Source organism: Anopheles arabiensis, chromosome 3 (assembly GCF_016920715.1).
Source record: "Anopheles arabiensis isolate DONGOLA chromosome 3, AaraD3, whole genome shotgun sequence".
NCBI classification, from domain to species: domain Eukaryota; kingdom Metazoa; phylum Arthropoda; class Insecta; order Diptera; family Culicidae; genus Anopheles; species Anopheles arabiensis.
Window position 1 is genome coordinate 20,148,029 of NC_053518.1, and position 18,917 is coordinate 20,166,945.

Genomic DNA, 18,917 nt, shown 5'->3' on the forward strand with positions numbered 1-18,917 from the left:
AATGGGGAAAAATCATCCTTTTAGTGCCCTGCCTCACATTATTACTTCCTGCCCGAGAGTAAAGGTTCGTTTGTTGTACGCTCAAACAATGGGCGCATCTTTTGTCCGCTCTTTGTTGTATTCTGAAGGTGGTTTTCCGCTTCACGCCAACACCTTTCCGTATGGAAAGGACTCTCATTACCCACCGGGACGCCACGCAAATGGCTAATCTAATGCAATGAGTTTCTAATCAGAGGACGTAGGTCGTAGCAATTTTGCGAACAACAAAAAAAGCAAGAATGGCAAACAGTGGTCAGCTTCCCGTCATTAGCGTGATGGCCGCCGAGTAATGTGCTTTCTAGCAACGCTTTTCCAACGCCAACTGAAACGAGCATATTGCGCTAACCTTTCTCCACATTCGCAGGTGTTAATGAAGGCTAAGCAGGCCGCCTGCTGTGTTGAGCTTCCATCATCTTTACCAGTGCCATTACCACGTCTCCGCGGGAGAAAAGTTCCCTTTCTCTTATCTCGGGTCACATTCTCATTAGCACATCATATCGCAGTTGTTCCCCCATTTAATGCTTTTCACGGTAACTACACTAGCACGTATAAGAAAACTAGCTAGCGACTGGGCGGGAAGAAGTTGCCCCATGTAACGATAAAGGTACACTCTAATTGATGAGAAAGCTTACCGCTCCATCAACTGCTGCGTCTGCTGCTGCTGCTGCTGCTAGGTGATCGGATTTCAGTCTACCGTGAAAATTGAAGAAAAAAATCCAATCTAACTGCGTGAAAACTGAAACACACGCAAATGATATGAAAATAGACCCGATTCACCGCCGCTAGTCGTTGCTTGGGCTCACTTTGTTAAAGGTTAATTGCTTGTTTAGGTGTATTTATCGCACTTGTGCGTAAAGTGTAATTAATTCTCAGCGCACTCTCTCTCTCTACCGCCCTTCGGCACGTTCTGGACCGTGAGTTTCTACGGTTTCCAATGATGAAATAATTCATAAGTGGGGAAGAGAAAAGCCTTAAAATGTTTGTAATTAAAAGACCGCTCACCCTCATTCGATGTGTTTGCAGCCGCACGTGGCCTAAGTAAACAGATATCTGTATGTGTGCGTTCTCTTTAACAGGATACGCGTTCGATTTTTGGAGCATTTTATTTGCAAAAGAACTCCTCTTTACCCTTAACTAGGGCAAATCAATAAGCAAAGGCGTGTAAGTGCTCGTTCGTGCAGCATTAAGTGCTTTTCAAGGACTGTGTGTATAAAGCGTAAAACGAACCATCCGAATCGGTTACTAATTTAGGCTTCTTTCCGTAGAAGTTGGGTCTTGTTTAATGTTTGATTTAAATGCCATTTCTTGTTACCTTTTCCTGTCAAAACCTTTTCATTCATATACCACTTTCTGTTCTGATTTTCAGCAGCAGCAGCAGCAGCATCACCATCGACCGGGTTTTACTTCTCCGTCTCGAAACTCCGTGTTACGCTGCCCATCTCGAAGGAGTCGTACATCATCCTACGCAACGAACCGATCGTCAACTTGCGGCTGCTGTCCGTGACGGGTAGCGAACTGCAGCGAACCGCAAATGCCATCGACCAACCTGTTGTGACCGGTTACAGTTACGCCATCGAGAGCCCGCCCGACACCGACTACCTGAAGGTGGACGCGCACACGGGCGGACTGTGGCTAACGTCCCAAATCTACACCCTGTCGAACGTCACCGAGTTTGTCATCGTGGCGGTCAACGCGAGCGGTGGCGGTGGTGGTTCACCCTTCGCCCATGGCGTTGTACCGGCCGCCCGGCTAACGCTTACGATTGTGCCGGTGCCGGTGGCGGAGGATACACTCGACCGCTTCTGTGAGCATCATCCCGAGCGGGCATGCTTCTGGGACACGGCCCAGTATCGGGTGGCTGAGAATGGACCGCCGGGGTGGACGATCGGTGCCGTCGGTCCTTCGTTCTATCGGCGGCTTTGTCCACAGCATCGTCCCCGGTACGAGTTACTGACTGAGGCGATTGCTGGCAGCAGCAGCAGCAGCAGCAACAGAAGCAGTAGCAGCAGCGAGTATTTGCTGCTAGACCCGCAAGATGGAACACTGCGAACTAAGGTTTCGTACGATCACGATAAACACGCACCGGGACCGATTGTGCAGACGGGTGTGCGGTGCACGCTGCAACAGGTAGCTGCGGATGGTGGATCCATTTTGGCTGCCGCATCGCAAACGGTTGATCGAACAATCACGGTGAATGTGCTGGATCGGAACGATAACTTCCCCCGGCTGGAGGTGGCGAATGGGACGGATGAGTTAAACCACGCCGATGCCAGAGACGACAGCTATCAGGTTTACATTGATGATCCACATGTTCAACAGGTAAGTTGTTGATAATGTTGATAACAGTTTTAGTTTTTTATTTTAATTTTTAGCTTTATCCAATCAATGCACGTCAGATATAACTAAAATATTGGATTGAACACTATCAGCAACGAATGATACTATGGATATTTTTGGATTCTAATACATGCTGAGTTTGAAGCTTCAAGTGCAAACGTAAAATCGATTTGTCCAGATGCAACCTTCCTTTCCATCATGACGGCGCCGGTGCACATAATGCTAATCTCTGCTCAGATACTTTTTTTACTGCTTTGTGGGGTTTTTTTTACAATCTCTCACATGAACGAAGCTAAATGCTCTGGCTGTGCAATCTGGCACAGGCACTTTCGCTGTCCATTTGCGTAATTGAAACGTATTACCTGAAGATACGGTATATTATCCCATTGCAGCAACGGATTGGCCCCGTAGAATGAAGCGAACCTGAAGTTTATTATATTTGCTCGGACAACAACGGTCAATTTCTCATTCTCGTGCCTATACTTTGCTTAATAGCCGTAGCTCTATAAAACCCATTTCTTTATAATCTCAACCTTGGTAGGGGAACCTTTAATACACGACGCCGGATCCAAACCTACTCTCCCTTAAGCGCGGCTGTTAAGTTTATAAGTAAAACTAAATTAGAAGGGTGACACCACTGTGCCATAGGCCCACGGGGTAGAAAGCGTGTAAAAGACTGCCATGGAACGCCTCGGCGACAGGCTAACGTAATTAAGAATGTATCGAATTCTTGTCATTCTCGGATAGTAGATAGTAGCGCGGGGGACGACTCCATCATCGCCGACGGCCGACGGCATGACGAGGGATCATAAACTTAGGGTGCGAGCGGCCCCTAAAAAACAAAGCCCCCGTACGAGTAAGCGCTGGCTCGTAATGAGCGATGCTCCTTTCTAACCATCCCGGTTTAGCGATGACGGTACGGAACGAAACACACCACTACACCATAACAACTCCCCCTGCTGTGTGTTGTGGCGGGTGCCGGGCCGTGTGTATTCAATTAGCTGCGTTTGAGTTGACCCCAAAAAGGATGCGCCTCGCGAACGCCGTGTCCTAAGCGCGAGGCCCAAAGCAATCGAAACCACCAGTCCGGTGGGTGTAGAAAAAAAGGAAAGATTGGATTGTTTTCCGTCGTCGTCGTCGTTCGAGGGTGATTAGCGTCCCGAGGGTGATGAAAATTTAATGACTTTATCAAACAAATAAGTGATGGAAGGATGGATGTCAATGGGTGCCGGCGATAGAGCATCCTGGTGCGGAAACTGAAGAAAACTGGAGTTTAATGACTGGTGGTCCCGCGACTCTATCTGCTTGTGCCCGTTGTGTGAGAGAGTGTGGAGCATTTTATGACGGTGAAAGCAAAGCGGTCAAAGGTGGGAGGGAGAGGACACGGTGGCTTACTCGTTTGTGATCGCCATCCGATGCCTGATGCTGATGCCGCAAAGTGACATCGGTTGTATAAACAGCGACACGTAGAAAATGGCACACAAAAGGGATAAAAAGCGCGCCTTTACTTACTCAAGCCACAAAGATGGCCACGTCGGTTGCAATGATGGCAGTGCTGCTGATAGATAGGACAAGATACACCGCAAAGTACATAGCACGGCAGTCAATGTATAACTTCTGTTGAATAATATTTTTGTTTGTCAATGTGCATCATTATTATTATTATTATTATTATTCATTGGTCAAGCAAGTTTGCGGAAAATCCAATACATTTTTCACTAAACAATTGCATTTGAACAGTTGGAATATTAATAGCGTTAGTGGAAAACTCACCAAATTAAAATTAATTGAGTAGATACATTAAATATGTAATGCCATTGTGCCCTAATCGTGCAGAGAAGCTCTTATTCTTTCGTCATTCTTTGAATCTTCTCATAAATTGATGAAAGCTCTCGTAACTGGGAAATATCATTGAGCCCATTCTAAGCTCTAACAGTCAATCAACAGCATTACAAAAGCGTCGCCAACCGACATGTGCCACTCGAGTACTCGATTCGGTAAGAATTTCGCGCGATACGCCTTAATGCTGCCATTTTAAGACCATTTTCCGATTCGTTACCTTCGTGGGGGCTGGCGTTGGAAACTCAATACATTTTTTTAAAAATACCTTATAAAATATTCCCATTCCCCCCTGGTTTTGCTTGTTGTTTGTTGTGCTCCGTGACTTCACTGGTACGGACTGGTTTCCACGAAAATGTCGCCACTTACAACACACGCGCTTACGGCACCAATCGCGCGCTGGTGGAGAGAGCGCGGTATGAGATGCTTACCTATGCGCCCGCCTCCGCCAAAAACTCTATGGTGATTGAATTTCATGCGACGGGTGCAGTGGTGGCATGCCGCGTTTGACAATTGTGTTGACAAATGGCACGGTGAGCGATCGCAGGACGACGACGACGCTGCCGGTTTCATGTCGGAAAGGGTTTGGTTCGTGTTCGGTTCGTGTAGAAGAGAACACAGGGGGAATCTCTCTCGACAGTTCCCGTAGCAGCCGAGCCGAGGAGGGACCGATGTTACCGAGAACCGTGTCCCCGTATTGCTTGTATCAATATTAGCTTTAAAAATTGCTTGCAACCAAAGAAGCGTAACCAAAATCAGGGTGAGGAGGAGGAAACCGTCCAAATTGACCATTTGAATCGTTTTACATGGCTCAGGAAGCATGAAAGGCATCAATCGTTCTCGATAGAAGAAAGTGATGTGGGAAGAATTTCCTTTAAAATGGCCCCGGTTATGGGAAAACGTTCATGTTAAGATACAGAGCATCAACAAGAAAGCTTTGTGCTGCAGTTCAAGGCTTTGATTTAAATCACGAAATTGAATAGCCGGTCCTTCCACGACTCTGTAGCGTGTGTTGCACGAAGTATTTCTTTGAGCCCTACTGAGTATTTTGTATAATGCTTCTGACCATTTTGATAAATCTCTTCAAAATATCAAATTCGACAAGCATTAAAGCATATTTGTCCAAAAGATTTCACAACGTGTGTGTTTGTTTGTGTGTATATATACATTGGTCACATGTGCGCCTCTATAGGCTTGGGTGAAATTACCCTGACTTTGACCGTGAACCTTCTGAAAAAGAAACTAATCACTCATCCTTCAACAACAGCCCCAGTCCAAGCCGGCTGTCGACTATCATCACCGCCCGTCACCATCATCATCATCATCATCATCCGTCAAAGAACGTCCACATACTCGCACGAGCTCAACAGGGATGTTCATTTGCGTCGAGATTTATCCACTTTGCGGAGTAGGAGTTGGTCGGTCGGTCGTGTGGCAAAAGTAGTACCATGACACCCCAGTCAGCTGAAACCCACTCAAGTGGCCACAAGTTACAGGGATACTTGTGGCGTAGCCGTAGCAGGCAGTATGACGAAAACAATCACCGGAACACCCGAAGCAACACCTACTGCCGTTGCTAATGTTGATGATGATGGTCGGACGGTGGGTGGGTGGATGGATTTTATGACCACCACAACACTACTACTGGGGTGAGGCAGCAGCACACAGGTCCATCCACATCGTCCTTGTTCTCTCCCCGTGTGCCAGACAGCATTGCGTTTTTTTTCGGCGCTCATGTGTGTGTGTGTGTGCTTGTGTCTATTTACCCATCACGCTGATTAATGCAAGCTAATCACGCAACGCGCAAAGCAAAGATAGAAGCAGCAATGGGAAAAGGAACCTTCGAAAAGAGCCGAGATAGTGCTTGTTGGGACATTTGGATTAACAAACTAACCGGCAATAACCTCCACTGAGGACCTCCCTCTTTAGAGATACAGGGAGAGAGCGTGTATGGTTTGTTCCTCTTGGCTGGCCAACAGACAGGCAGACGGAGAGATGAGGACGAGCATACTCATACTGCTGCTTGCACGGGATCGACCACACACAAATCCTTTCGTGCAGTATTCCAGACCGGGGCAGTATTAGATTAATTCCCAAGAAGCTGACCATTCGGGGACACTCCCGGCACACTGTAAGCCTTGCACTAAGTTCGATGACTTTAAGCATTTGAGACGGAGTCAGTCCTTGCAGACAATGCTTTCCATAGGGCAAACTTTTAAAAGGACATCTTTTAATGTGTGCGCAATATAACTTACCATACTTGACCATTCATGCCGCTCCCGCCTGTCTGTGGCAGTAAACGCACACACCGGAATCAAGCGATGGTGTGGGTATGCTTTCCGTCGGAAGAATAAACGTCGTGCCGCTCAATTCCGTCCATTATAGGTTTCCACCGCCACGTTCCAAAAGACGCGCGACCATCGCCCCATGTGCGCTTTTCGGATTTTGAGCAAATGAATTTGCATATTTCCTGCGTCTGTGGCGCGCAAACAGACAGCAAGGCATGCAACGATCGCTTCATATAAGGAAATTGGAATGATTCAGGAACGTAAACATCCAAATTGGAAGGGACAGAAGAAATCGTTTGCCCTGTGTGCGTTGTTTTGGTACAAACAGCAAGAACAAAGAACTCATAAAAACTAACATCTTCGATGTGTGTGTGTGTTCTGTTTCCTTCCTGCCTCCTTCCCCCTTCCCGGGAAAAGTCGCGAAAGATGCGAAAGGATCATTGTTGTTAGCAAGGGTTATAAAGTGAGCTCATTTGTTATACACGACCTTTTTATGTGCGATTTGTTTGCCGCGAGCATTGGCCAAGCCGGTCTCCCTGTATTCTCCTCCTCCGATGTTGTCAACCGCAATGAAACTGAGACGTTGTGCGGCTCACTCACTTACCCAACCCGCATCAAGAGCAAGATGGTTTGCATCTAAACCGAAATATTCCTAAGAAAGAGTGTTACCGTCTCGAGAGGCAGACGGGTTTTGCACAACAATCTAATCCTGCGGGAAATCTACTTCAGTAAAAACTGTGCTCACAAAGCATTCGATTGTGGTGAACGTAGCGGTAGGGGGTTGTGAATTTCAGTTGTTAATGGATTTTTTGGAGAAAAGCACCATCCTGTGGAATGAGAATAGTCTTATTAATTCAAGTGAAAAAGATTTAATAGATTTGGGGAATTTTTCACACTCATCGGACTGTATTTCTACTAAACTCGAGATAGCAGAATCAGCCGGAGAAGGATCTGTAGGTATCTTCTTAATTTGAATTTCGAGCTATTTTAAGTCAAAAATACTCTTTAATATTTGTAGTATTGACTCGAGCAGTTGGTTTTACCTTCTAAACTGATTTAAAAGGATTCCTAGGAGAGAGTGAAAAAACAAATTTATATTAAATTTTATTTTAAATCCTTGTAAAATCAGAGTAGTATGCTTCTTTCCAGTACCACATCAAATATGTTTTAAGGGTTTCAATTATAATTGTTTATAAACGTGCGTAAACCAGTGCTGCAAAATGTCACTGTCAATGTCATACAAAAATCTGATCATAATCCATGACAGCGTCACGTACTCAGAGGTGATACTCAAAACGATTAGTGTGGCAAATGCATGCTTCGTGCCCATTTTTGCAACCAGTGCTTGATCAGTCACTATGTCATGAATTTTTTTTACTGTGATCAGTTCTACAAAATGTCACTGATATAGTCATGACAAATTCCGACTGAAACAATATTATGTCAGCATTACGAGCTCTATTGTGATGATCAGAGGTGAGATTCAAAGAGTAGTTGAGACCGTTACATCCTTGGTGACATTTTGTGCAACCAACTTTTGGTCAGTCACTTGGTCACGACATTTTCACTCGGTGAGCATGACTATAGTCATGGGACAAATGCGGTGCGTGCGAGGGGTCCCTAGCAACAAAATGAGCATGTTTTCTCGCTCTGATTGGCCCGACGGACCATCAAAGCAGACAGAGCGAGAAAGCAACCACACGTCAAATATATTCGAAGAATGTCGTGATTTTCATCGACACAAAATGTCATGAGTGATCAAGAGTTGAGTGCTAAAAAAATGTCACCAAGTATTGGTGATTGGTCCACCAACTGTTTGAGTCTCACCTCTGATCATTTTAGTTGTGTACGTGAGCTGATTTGAGCTTCATTTCAATCATGAGTGTTAGTGACTGAAACAGTGGCATTTGGCAGCATTGTTCACAGCCAGAAAAAGCCATGATTATGCTTGTCAATTGCGTATCGGCATTGCGTATCGGCATCAAGCTACTCACGGATATGTTCATTGTTTACGTTGGTGAATATCTTGTTTCATGACATTTTGCAGGACTGGCTAAAATATAAGATTTTCTGCATCAAACGATAATGGTGCTATTAGATTTGGTAGATGGAATTGGAATCGTTGCGTCAAAGCACGTTTGACAGAAGTTACCATGGCTCAAAAAATGAATTCGGATTGCCCTATGTAGATTCTTTACCGAGATGAATTTAATTGTCAGAGAGCTAAAAAACGAAAACTAAACCCTATTTTCAATTAAAAGTATGGCTGAACAAAAACAGAACAGAAAAAATGAAACAAATTCCATTTCAGATTCCCTGCGCGTTATTACACTAGGGACAAGGGACTCAAAAGTCATAAAGCTCGCTGGAATCGATTTTGACAGCCGAATTCCAATTCCATCTACCAAATCTAATAGCACATAATAAGTTGTTTTCCCCGGTTCATTAAGATAATTTTTTATTTTAATAATTAATAAAAAGTATTTGTTTAAGTTCAGTTTCAGTATTTTGAAACACTCGGATACTGTTGAAAACATTCTTTTAAGCATAAAATAGCTGCTAAAATGGAGCATCCTCGAGAAGCCGAGCTCCCTTCGTTCTCCCTCCTTCAAATTATACTCATATAAAAAGGAGAGATCCATCGTAATGTGTTTTTAAAAAGCTTTCCATGACATTACTTATCACAAAAGAATGTGATCAGTCACGATAAAAGCACCCGCACATGTGAGCAAATTTGCCAATAAAATGTCTCACAATAAACGTGTGAACAAAACATACGAGGAAAAAGCTGCTGCTAAAAAGACGATGAGAAGAAAAGGCGAAAAATGCTGCTGCGTGTTCCAATTGACATTGTCATGATGTAAGCGTTAGCAAAAATTAATTTATTTCCCGCGGGACGACACCATCACCACCACCACTGTTTGCACCTTCCACCGATGATGTTGCATATTGTTGTAATTCGATTTCGATGGAAGTCTCTGCTGCGCGCAGCCGAAGCTTTGGCGATGCTTCATTTTATACAAACTCATGCATCAATCATTAAATGGAACGGGGTTTTTTTCGTTTGTTTGAATGTATTTATCTATTATTCCGCTTATCAGAATCGCACAATTTAACACATCTCATCAACACACACGCTGGTGATTGTGTGTGGGAAATGTGGTCCCATCGCGTGAAATGCCATTAAATTGAACCGAATACGATGAATATCCAATTTTTGATCCACCGCCGCCATAGAGTGCAGACTTTCTATTTTGACGGTAATAAATTCATTTGAAAAGTTTCACTAGAATAACAAAAAAATGCATTTTAATTATCGGAAAACATTGTACTTACGTTGTTCTGTTATTTCCACTGCAAAAAATGGAACAAATAGAAATTTGCGTTCGTGGAATTGTTGAATGGTCGAGTCTTCTTCTCGGTCCGCCGCCATGCGTTCAACGTTGAAGGTGTACCTTGCCCGATACCACGCATCCGTAGATAAAATAGCAATTAAATGAACATTTCCTAGAACACTGGCCTTGTTTTAATAACATCACTCTCACTGTTTCACTCTTTCACCCCGCAGGGCGATAGTGTAGGCTACTTCCGGATCGTATTCACCGACGACGACTCCATCCCGGTCAACACCCGCGTCCACTACAAACTGCACGGCGACGCGATGGATCTGTTCCATCCGGACTGTGCGATGTACGAAAATGAGCACAACGGAGGCTTGAAGCAGACCGTCTTTGGATGCAGTAAGTGAAACCGTCTGTTGTCTCTCTCACACTCACAAATCCCCACGCTACTTACTCTAATACTCGTCTCGCCTGCTTTGATATGGTATTTTCATTCACAGAGCTAATTTTCGCTCGGTCCGGAATTCTGCGAAAAACTCCCTACTGTGTCACGCTGCAGGCGGTGGATCAAACGGTAGAGTATTCTCCGTACCACTACGAGGCTTCCGCCACCACCCGGGACACGGCAGCAAATGCGTCCATCTGTCTGACGACCAACCTGAATCGCATTCATGAGTACGACCTGCCACAGCCAGCAGCACTGACGAGCAGCGGGAACGTTCACCAGGCAGCAGCAGCAGCGCCACCTTCCTTTTACGCTGAAGGTAGTGGCTTCCGTGCCGAAGCACCGAAGCAAGGCAGAAGTGGCCGGGGCGGAGGTAAGAGCAAAAAGGAAGCAGCGAACCCGGCCAGGATTGTCTACCCGAAGGAAGCGATAGTGTACGACACGTCGCGCAAGTTTGCTCGCATCGCGGAACCGAACGCGCTCGCGCAGCTGATCCAGGAGAACAGTGCCGACCTAAACTTCCGGCTCGTGAGCAATCCACTGAACGCGTTCGGCATCACGAAGATTGCGGGCATAATCTATCTGAAGAACGAGACCGCCTTCCAGAACAAGCCGGAAAGCCGGCACGAGCTAACGGTGGCGTGGAAAAACTACACCGTCAGCATACTGGTTCGGTTGCGCAAAAACCCGGACGGTGTGCACTGTGCAGCGGTGCCGCTCGGGCCAGACTCGGCAGAAGATTTCTGTGCCGCCCATCCGAACCGTACCAGCTGTGAGGGTGCGTGCGGGCTGGGCAGCCTTAAGGGTCCGTGCGAGTATCGTTCGCAGACGGATCTGCCCGGCCTGTGGACTGAAGACTATCCGACCTGCTCGTCCGGGCTGTCCCACTGTCCGGACGGGGTGTGCGATCCGCTGGAGGAGATGGGCCACCGGGAGAAGATTCACATCTGTCCGCAGGATTGTGTGTACAAGCAGGACATCGTGGGGCTGCACCATTCGGACAAGGCGCGTGGCATTCAGACCGCATCGGGGCACTGCAGCTGCCGTGCGTCGGGGCACTGTAGCTGCATCGACACGTTGCGCATACCGGCGTCGTTTAAGCGTAGCAAAACGACAACATCCAGCTCAACTACAACGACCACTACTACCTCCACCACGACAACGCCGTCGTACGTTGAGGGCGCATCGACGGGAGGTGGTGGTGAGGTGGAAGTGTTTTCTGTTGGTGCGAAAAATGGCACCGAAAACGAAGCCGGAACGCGACACCGCGATCGGTCGGAGGATGCCCCACCGGCAGCGGTACGGGATGGCAGCCTGTACGAGCCGGGGCTGATCACTGGACCGCACGCATCGATCTATCTGATCGCGATCGTGCTGATACCGATGGTGGTGGCCGTGATGATCGTGCTGTACTGCTTCAGTCGGAAGTTGACGGTGAAAAACAAGCTGCTGGATGGGAGCAGCGGTGCAAACGGCACGATCGGGGGCATGAACAGCATCAGCATGAACCTGGTCAGCAACGATACGGAGATTTTCAACGTGGAACTGCCGCTGACGACGCGCATCAATGAGATCAACTTTAAAATCGATGTAAGTTGAGCATTGTGTGTTTGGAAAGCTTGTGAATTGGAAAGCTTTTGGAGGTGGTATAGAGTAACGGGTTCAAAAAATGTATACCAAAATGTGAAAAAGATTAGGCGCCTCCATCATAATTTTATGGATTGATTTTCATTTTCATTTCACCTTCTCACAGTACGACTCAAAGTGGGAATTTCCCCGCACGAATCTAATACTCGACGCAACGCTCGGCGAGGGCGAGTTTGGCAAGGTGCTGAAGGGGTTTGCCACGGATCTGCCCGAAAAGCCGGGCATCACGACCGTGGCGGTGAAGATGCTCAAAACGGGCGCCAATTCCGTCGAACTGCTCGCGTTACTGTCCGAGTATCAGCTTCTGCAGGAGGTGAACCATCCCAATGTGATCCGGCTGCTCGGTGCGTGCACCAAAGGGGATACGCCACTGCTAATCATTGAGTACTGTCAGTATGGATCGTTGAAGTAAGTGTTGAACGTGTGCAGTTTTGGTAGAATTGGAGCGTAATTTTCCGATGCTCATTTTTCTCCCCCCACAGAAACTACCTTCGCCTTAGCCGCAAGCTGGAGGTGCTGAACGCGGACTACGAGAACGCGGTCGAACCGATCACGGTCAAGGACATCCTATCGTTCGCCTGGCAGATCAGCAAAGGGATGGCCTACCTGACCGACATCAAGCTGGTGCACCGGGATCTGGCCGCCCGCAACGTGCTGCTGGCCGAGGGTAAGGTGTGCAAGATTTCCGACTTCGGTCTGACGCGCGACGTGTACGAGGACGATGCGTATCTGAAGAAGAGCAAGGACCGGGTGCCGGTCAAGTGGATGGCCCCGGAATCGCTGGCCGATCACATCTACACGACCAAGAGCGACGTGTGGGCGTTCGGGGTGCTGTGCTGGGAGCTGATCACGCTCGGGGCGTCGCCCTACCCGGGCATACCGCCCCAGAATCTGTACAATCTGCTGAAGCAGGGCTACCGGATGGAGTGTCCGAAGAACTGTTCCGAAGAAATGTAAGTGGCAGCAAGGGGAGGAGAAAGGGCTTTTAAAACGGGTTTGATGTTCTAAATTTTCCTCTTGTTTTTAACAGTTACGGCATCGTGCGTTTGTGTTGGGCCGATGATCCTAAGCAGCGTCCCAGCTTCAAGCATTTGGCCGGTCAGTTTGAGCTGCTGCTGGGGCGCAGTGCAAAGTATCTCGATATGGAGCAGAACTCCATCTCCAATCCGGTCTATTGCGTTAACGTTGATGGTAAGTTTGGCGTTTTCGTCTTAAAAATTGGCAAATTTCAAACGTCCTTTGTCTTTTCAGAAACCGATTGTGCGAAGCTTGCCATCTGCAAGGAGGAACAGGACCGGCTGGAAAGCCTCTGGACACCACCGCAGTACGAAACGGTGGACACGACGAGCGCTGAAATGACCGGACGCTACCAAACGCCCTCCGCGATGGCCGTGGCTGCCGTCATATCGGAGCTAAACGAGGACAAGAAGCAGCTGCTACTGCAAAGCTACGACACGCCGCGCCCGCTCATCGAAACGGCCACGATCGAGCAGAAGCTGCGGTACGAAAACGATGTGCGCTTGAGGCCGAAAAAGCTTAGCAATGGTAGCGGATCGTCCTCTCCGGGTGAGAACGACGATCGGCAGCACTCCCGTCCGTGCACGAATGCGGTACGCTCGTCCTCGATCAGTCCACCGCGCTGCCTGCGAAACCATTTCGAGGAAACGTCCTTCATCACGAGACACAATGCTGATCGCGATACGGCTTGTTGTAGCAGTAGCAGCAGCAGTAGCACCAGTGGTGGTGGTGGTGGTGCCGGTGGTGCCAGTGGTTGTTGTGGCAACAGTAGCGGCGAGTACGATTCACCCAGCCGACAGCCACGGCGGGTCGTTTCGTACGTGGACATGAACAAAAACAGCCGCCAGCTGAACGCGAACCTCGAGATCAATCACATGATCGACAAGAAACAGTCCAAAGATATTGCCTTACGATTTTCGACCGTCGATAACGAGCTGCAGCTGGTGCTGGTGGAACCGATCGCCCACAGCACACCGTACGGGAAGAACATTCCGATCGAATCGGACGTGCTGCTGCAGCAGAAGCAGAACAACGTGGATAGCAAAACCTGCGCCGCCGCTGCTGGGCCAGTGGCGGCTGCTCCACCTGCAGTGGTAGAGTACACGGAGGTGGTGAAAACGCATTCGGCAGGAGGAGGAGGAGGAGGAGGCCAAGGAGCGGAACAGATAGGGCTAACGCTTACCTCGACGGTTTAAGCTCGGGGAAAAAGCTGCCCTCGCTCGCAAAAGGGTTGTTTAGGGCGCGAGGGATATTTTTACAAGTTTTACAATTGTATTTGTAACTGTTACCGCGACTCCAAGCCCTTCCCCATTGCCATCAGTTGTCTGTGTTATGCAAGAGATCAGAAAGAGAGCCAAGTTTAGGTCGCTGCACACAGTTGTTCGTGGTGAAATAACCGCCTTGAAGATGATAGATAGATGCTATCTACGACCAAACAAACCAAATGGATGTCTTACTCCAATGTACAACTTCCAGCTAAGTATTTATTTATGCTTTATCCAATAAGGACGATAATTTATGATTACGAATCTATTTTTCGTGTTTTGCTAAAACGTGCAAACCGTAGTAGTAAGTGATGAATTATCAGGCTGGGAATTGATAATTGAAGCGCACCTAGATGGTGTGCTTCCTTTGCGTCTCCTTTTTTTTTTTCTTTTCCTATACTATCTTTCCTTTCTAACATATTTGAACGCGAATTATGTTAAACCTTGTCCAACATTTGTATTAAGGCATCAATTTATTCCAAGAATGAATTACCAATTCCCTTAGCGTTTATTAACAGTTGCCTTCAGATGAAATACGGTGATGGAAAAATGATAGGGAAGTGTTACGGAGAAAATAAAATTCAATGTTCGATCGAAACCTCTCGGGAAGAGATAGAAAAGAATCCACTATCCTATTAAGTCATGCAAATAAGTCACCCATTTCGCCCTTTATTTGTTACTCTCGAAATAATTTACATCTCTAAAACGTTAGTCAGCTAATGCATAACCTTGCTCTGCTGCCCCCGCAACCAAAGAACGTGACAAAACCATTCTGATTTTAGTGCCATTAAGTAATGTAGAATTTAGCCCTCGTCGGCATCGTCGGGCTCGCGCTAGCCAACACGTGTTTTGGCACACGCCTAAACTCTGTCGTCCCAAGGGTGAAGAAGAAATGGTAGAAAACCATGCAGAAAGAAAACAAAGGTAACACATATATATTATTATTATTACTATTACTATGAACGGATAATGTGCTATTTAAATATATTCATAAAAATATTCTAGCGAAAAAATATATGGACACAAAACAACCACAAAAGACCAAACACAAAAACGCTCCTCCCGGAAGAATGCTCGTGAAATATTTACTGTCCGAAAATAATCATATACTTTTTTTTAAATTTCAAACAAGTATATTTTTTTTATACAATCATCATTTATGAATAATCTTCAGTTTATAAAATGAATAAATGTATTACACGTATCTACTTTTCAAGCAGCTTTTATCTCTATTGCATGAAGCGGCTAAAAGTGCGGTCTGTGTGGTTGTTGTCTTGGATAAATGCTTCAGATCACAATGGACTCAATCGACTCGATTACCTGGTCATATTTTGCATCATTTTTTTTTGTTTTAATGGGTTGAATGTTTTGAAAAGTACAAAACGCTTTTTTGTTTATTTCGTTTTTCTTTAAAAATTTAAATGTTTTTTTATATAAGTTTTTCAAATACTGTTTTCGTCCTTCCTAAATTAAATTTCCATATCAATGGTTAGGCCCACGAGCCCCAATCAAGATCTTAACAAAGATGAACTATTATTCTTTGTAAAACAATATGTTTGTTTAAACAAAAGGCACTGAAAAGCCCTTAAATTAACTTTTGAGAAAAAAATGAACATAGCGGACAGCTCCAGCTAAGATCCTCATTGAAAAGACTGCATATAATGGATGAGAATCAATGGAGCGGAAATGAAATTTATTTTTCAGATTATTACATATTTTATTATTATTATTATTTATATATTTTTACGTTATAATTTGTCCTTTGAATGAAAATTATACAATCAAAACTGTTTGAAAACAGTAAAATAATGTTTCTATAAATAATTTGGAAATTTACCTTTTTTTCTTTTAAAAAAAAACCATGCCTGGTGTGAAAAAAAGAAAATTAAAAAAAAAACTTCAATGTTCTAATATAAATTTTAAATTTTCAATAACGGGGTTTCGGTGACCATTAAAATGAATTAAAAGCGTGCATTTATTTGCAGCAGCCAGCAAATTAGCATCTATTTATAAACGCATCATAAAAAACTCACTTTCAATCCGATGCGACAAATCCAATTCTCGCTCGCCAAAGTGCAAAATAAACGGTAAGCGGAAGAAAGAGGCTCCATCATAAAATAAAACCGTTTCTAACCTTCACTCAAGAACGGATACAAAGTTCACTAATGAAAACGGAGGATGAGGGGGGAAAGAAATTGCTGTCACGATGCCTCTCTGGTCGTCATTTAAATTATGACAATGCAAGCAAGAGCTAGAGCAAAACCTGCGTTCCGTGCCCAGGAAGCGATAAAGTGTCGACCGTAAACAATTTCTACCAGCGGCCGCATGCAAATTTGGTCTCGTTCGCCTCGTCCTCCCACGTTACGATCAGTGAGTGCATGTGTGTGTTTTATTTTAAAGCGTATCATCGTACTTAAACTGATCGACAGAATGCAAGTCGTCGTGCGTTGCGCATATATGCGAATGCGTGCAGCGTGCAGCCGGACATGCGTGGAATACGCGCAAAGCAAACAACATATCACTGTGAAGAGCGGTGTGAAGTGTGGGTGAGTTATGTTTCTTCCGCAACATGTACCGTAAGAAACACCGTCGTGAACGCGGCCGGCTAAACTCCCCATCAGCTGATTGCGTTTGCACTGCTCGTGCGGCATCTGGAGACACGCCGCCGGTTGGCAAATTGGATGTTAATTATACGCAAAACAATGTTTTTTCATCGTCAGCCGTGCCTTCGATCGGCTGACCTTTGCTGGAGCGCCATCTAATCAAACGGTCGCCCCCTAATCAAACGAACATAAACGCAAATCAAACGAAACGGAACACTTGAGCGCATATGAACCGGTTGGCGTGAGCGTGAGCGTAAGCGTGCGCGCGCGCGAACACGAACCGGTTCCACATCGTAACCGAAAGTGTTTTTCCACCCCGTGAGAAGGTCAACCTGCCAAGACACTTCCGAAATAACGGACACTTCCCCCCTTTCCCGTTAAAGGATGGCAAAAGTAACCGAAAATAAAACTCGCCAAGAATAACCAATCAGTCTGCTTTGGCTGGCATGGTTCACGCCGAAGGGGACACCTCTTTTGGAAACCAATCCGGAAGCACGCGGTTCATCGCTTTGCCGGTGTTTTCCCCCCACCTACTCGATACTTAGATACGCACCGCGCACATTGTGTGGCGGCTTGTTTGTGGTTTGCATTGCTTGCCTCTCTTGCAAGGTCGCGCAAACCGACATTACGCGCGCCCGTAGGGCACTGCGCGCCAAACCGGCACTCTCGAATACGTCACGCTTTTTACAGCAGTGGTAGCAGCCGCACGACGACGACGAAGTACACTTACCGGAACGGGGGGCCACTCGAAACCGGTGCTCGGGCGCAAAATTGTTTGATTAAATTCCACGCACCGCCGCCCCACGCTTGCCGAGTCCGGTTGCAGGCGCAATTACCAGAGCTAGAAGAAGGATATCGCCCATTATTATCATGGGAATGGTCGGAAAAGGGGATAAGAACAGGAGAGGAGAGAGGGAACCTTAGTTTAGTTTGCACTCAGCACCCTCTTTTGTCACTCTACCTCTTCCACAAAACTCCCTACAAACGGTTAGTTCCTTAACCCGCGCGTAGATAATGCCAGTGCGGCGGCTCTATATCTGTCTCTCCTTCAATCAACGCCACAACAACAATACGCAGCCAATTGAGGCGCAACAATCCTTGAAAGGACTTGCGTCGTGCGCACCGTCGCGCGCTGAGGACGCGCTTGCTTTGTTGGCTGTTTGGTTTTGGTGGACACCTTTTTTCACTGTCTCGGTCAAATGTGAAGCGCGATGCGAACGAAGGTGGCTTTTTAGTAGTAGGCTTTGATTAGTATAAACGGGGCGGCTAATTAGAGGTTTTGGCCGAAGACGATGACGATGGCCGTTGCCTTTGGTTTTAGAGAGGAACTATCTTTTGATGCTTTGCTGAAGTGTCGCACGGAACCGCCCTACGACCCACTAACCCGTTTATTGTTGATACTGTCAGTAGTGCAAAAGTGTGATTTTAATTGGCAATTGTAAGTGGAGCAACAATTACAGTTGGCAGATAATAGGGGTGGCTAAATGGAGAGCTGGAATTGGGGTTAGATCGCCCAAGCTTTCAAGCGCTTCAAGCACGGATTTATAGGACTTACAAATTACCATTCGCGTTAGAGTTAACATGTTTGATAAGTAAATCGAAAGTAGGTTAATTGATGAGCAAATATAGCGCATTTCACGCATTTTCAAACGAAGAACCACGAAACTTAAATGGATCTTTCAGGTTGTCCTAGCATTTACAGAAGTCTACAAACATGTTCCGAGCTCTGTTGGGAAGCTTCTGGGAAGGAGACTGTTTTAAAAGTTCTATCGTGGTCTTAACCGTCAGATGACGAAGTGTTATTAGATCAATACATGATATGTCAAGTACGAGCTCGTCTATCGATCATGGCCTTTCCTTATTGGCAAGCTTTAACGCCCTAATCTGTAACGATCATTCTTCAGGGTTCAGTTTTCTCTGGGTAATATCTTTGGACTGAATAGACCGGTTAACAAAGTGAGGTGGCCGAAAGCATTCTTTCATTGCGGTAAATGGCCTTTTTAAAGCACATGGTAGGGTGTTAAAAGAGACAAAAATGCTGAGCCATTTCTGAGGCTTGGTAGTGCTAACTGTACGACCTTGAAGAGTATGTCGCT

The 18,917-nt window shown here is 46.1% G+C and overlaps 1 protein-coding gene across 7 annotated transcripts in view; it reads left to right on the top strand.

Annotated features, from left to right (window-relative positions):
• Positions 1 to 15,257, top strand: part of LOC120902437 — a 38,884-nt gene extending 23,627 nt beyond the window's left edge. For 3 of the 7 annotated variants that reach the window (XM_040311162.1, XM_040311163.1, XM_040311167.1), the window contains 7 exons: positions 1,406 to 2,358; positions 10,072 to 10,243; positions 10,345 to 11,879; positions 12,043 to 12,344; positions 12,419 to 12,889; positions 12,967 to 13,127; positions 13,188 to 15,257. In XM_040311162.1, coding sequence (XP_040167096.1) covers positions 1,406 to 2,358; positions 10,072 to 10,243; positions 10,345 to 11,879; positions 12,043 to 12,344; positions 12,419 to 12,889; positions 12,967 to 13,127; positions 13,188 to 14,149 — 4,556 coding nt within the window. In that variant the 3' untranslated portion in view covers positions 14,150 to 15,257. The remainder of the gene's footprint in view (positions 1 to 1,405; positions 2,359 to 10,071; positions 10,244 to 10,344; positions 11,880 to 12,042; positions 12,345 to 12,418; positions 12,890 to 12,966; positions 13,128 to 13,187) is intronic. The other 4 variants (XM_040311164.1, XM_040311169.1, XM_040311165.1 and 1 more) reach the window with 3 other exon arrangements.
• Positions 15,258 to 18,917: the final 3,660 nt, after the last annotated feature.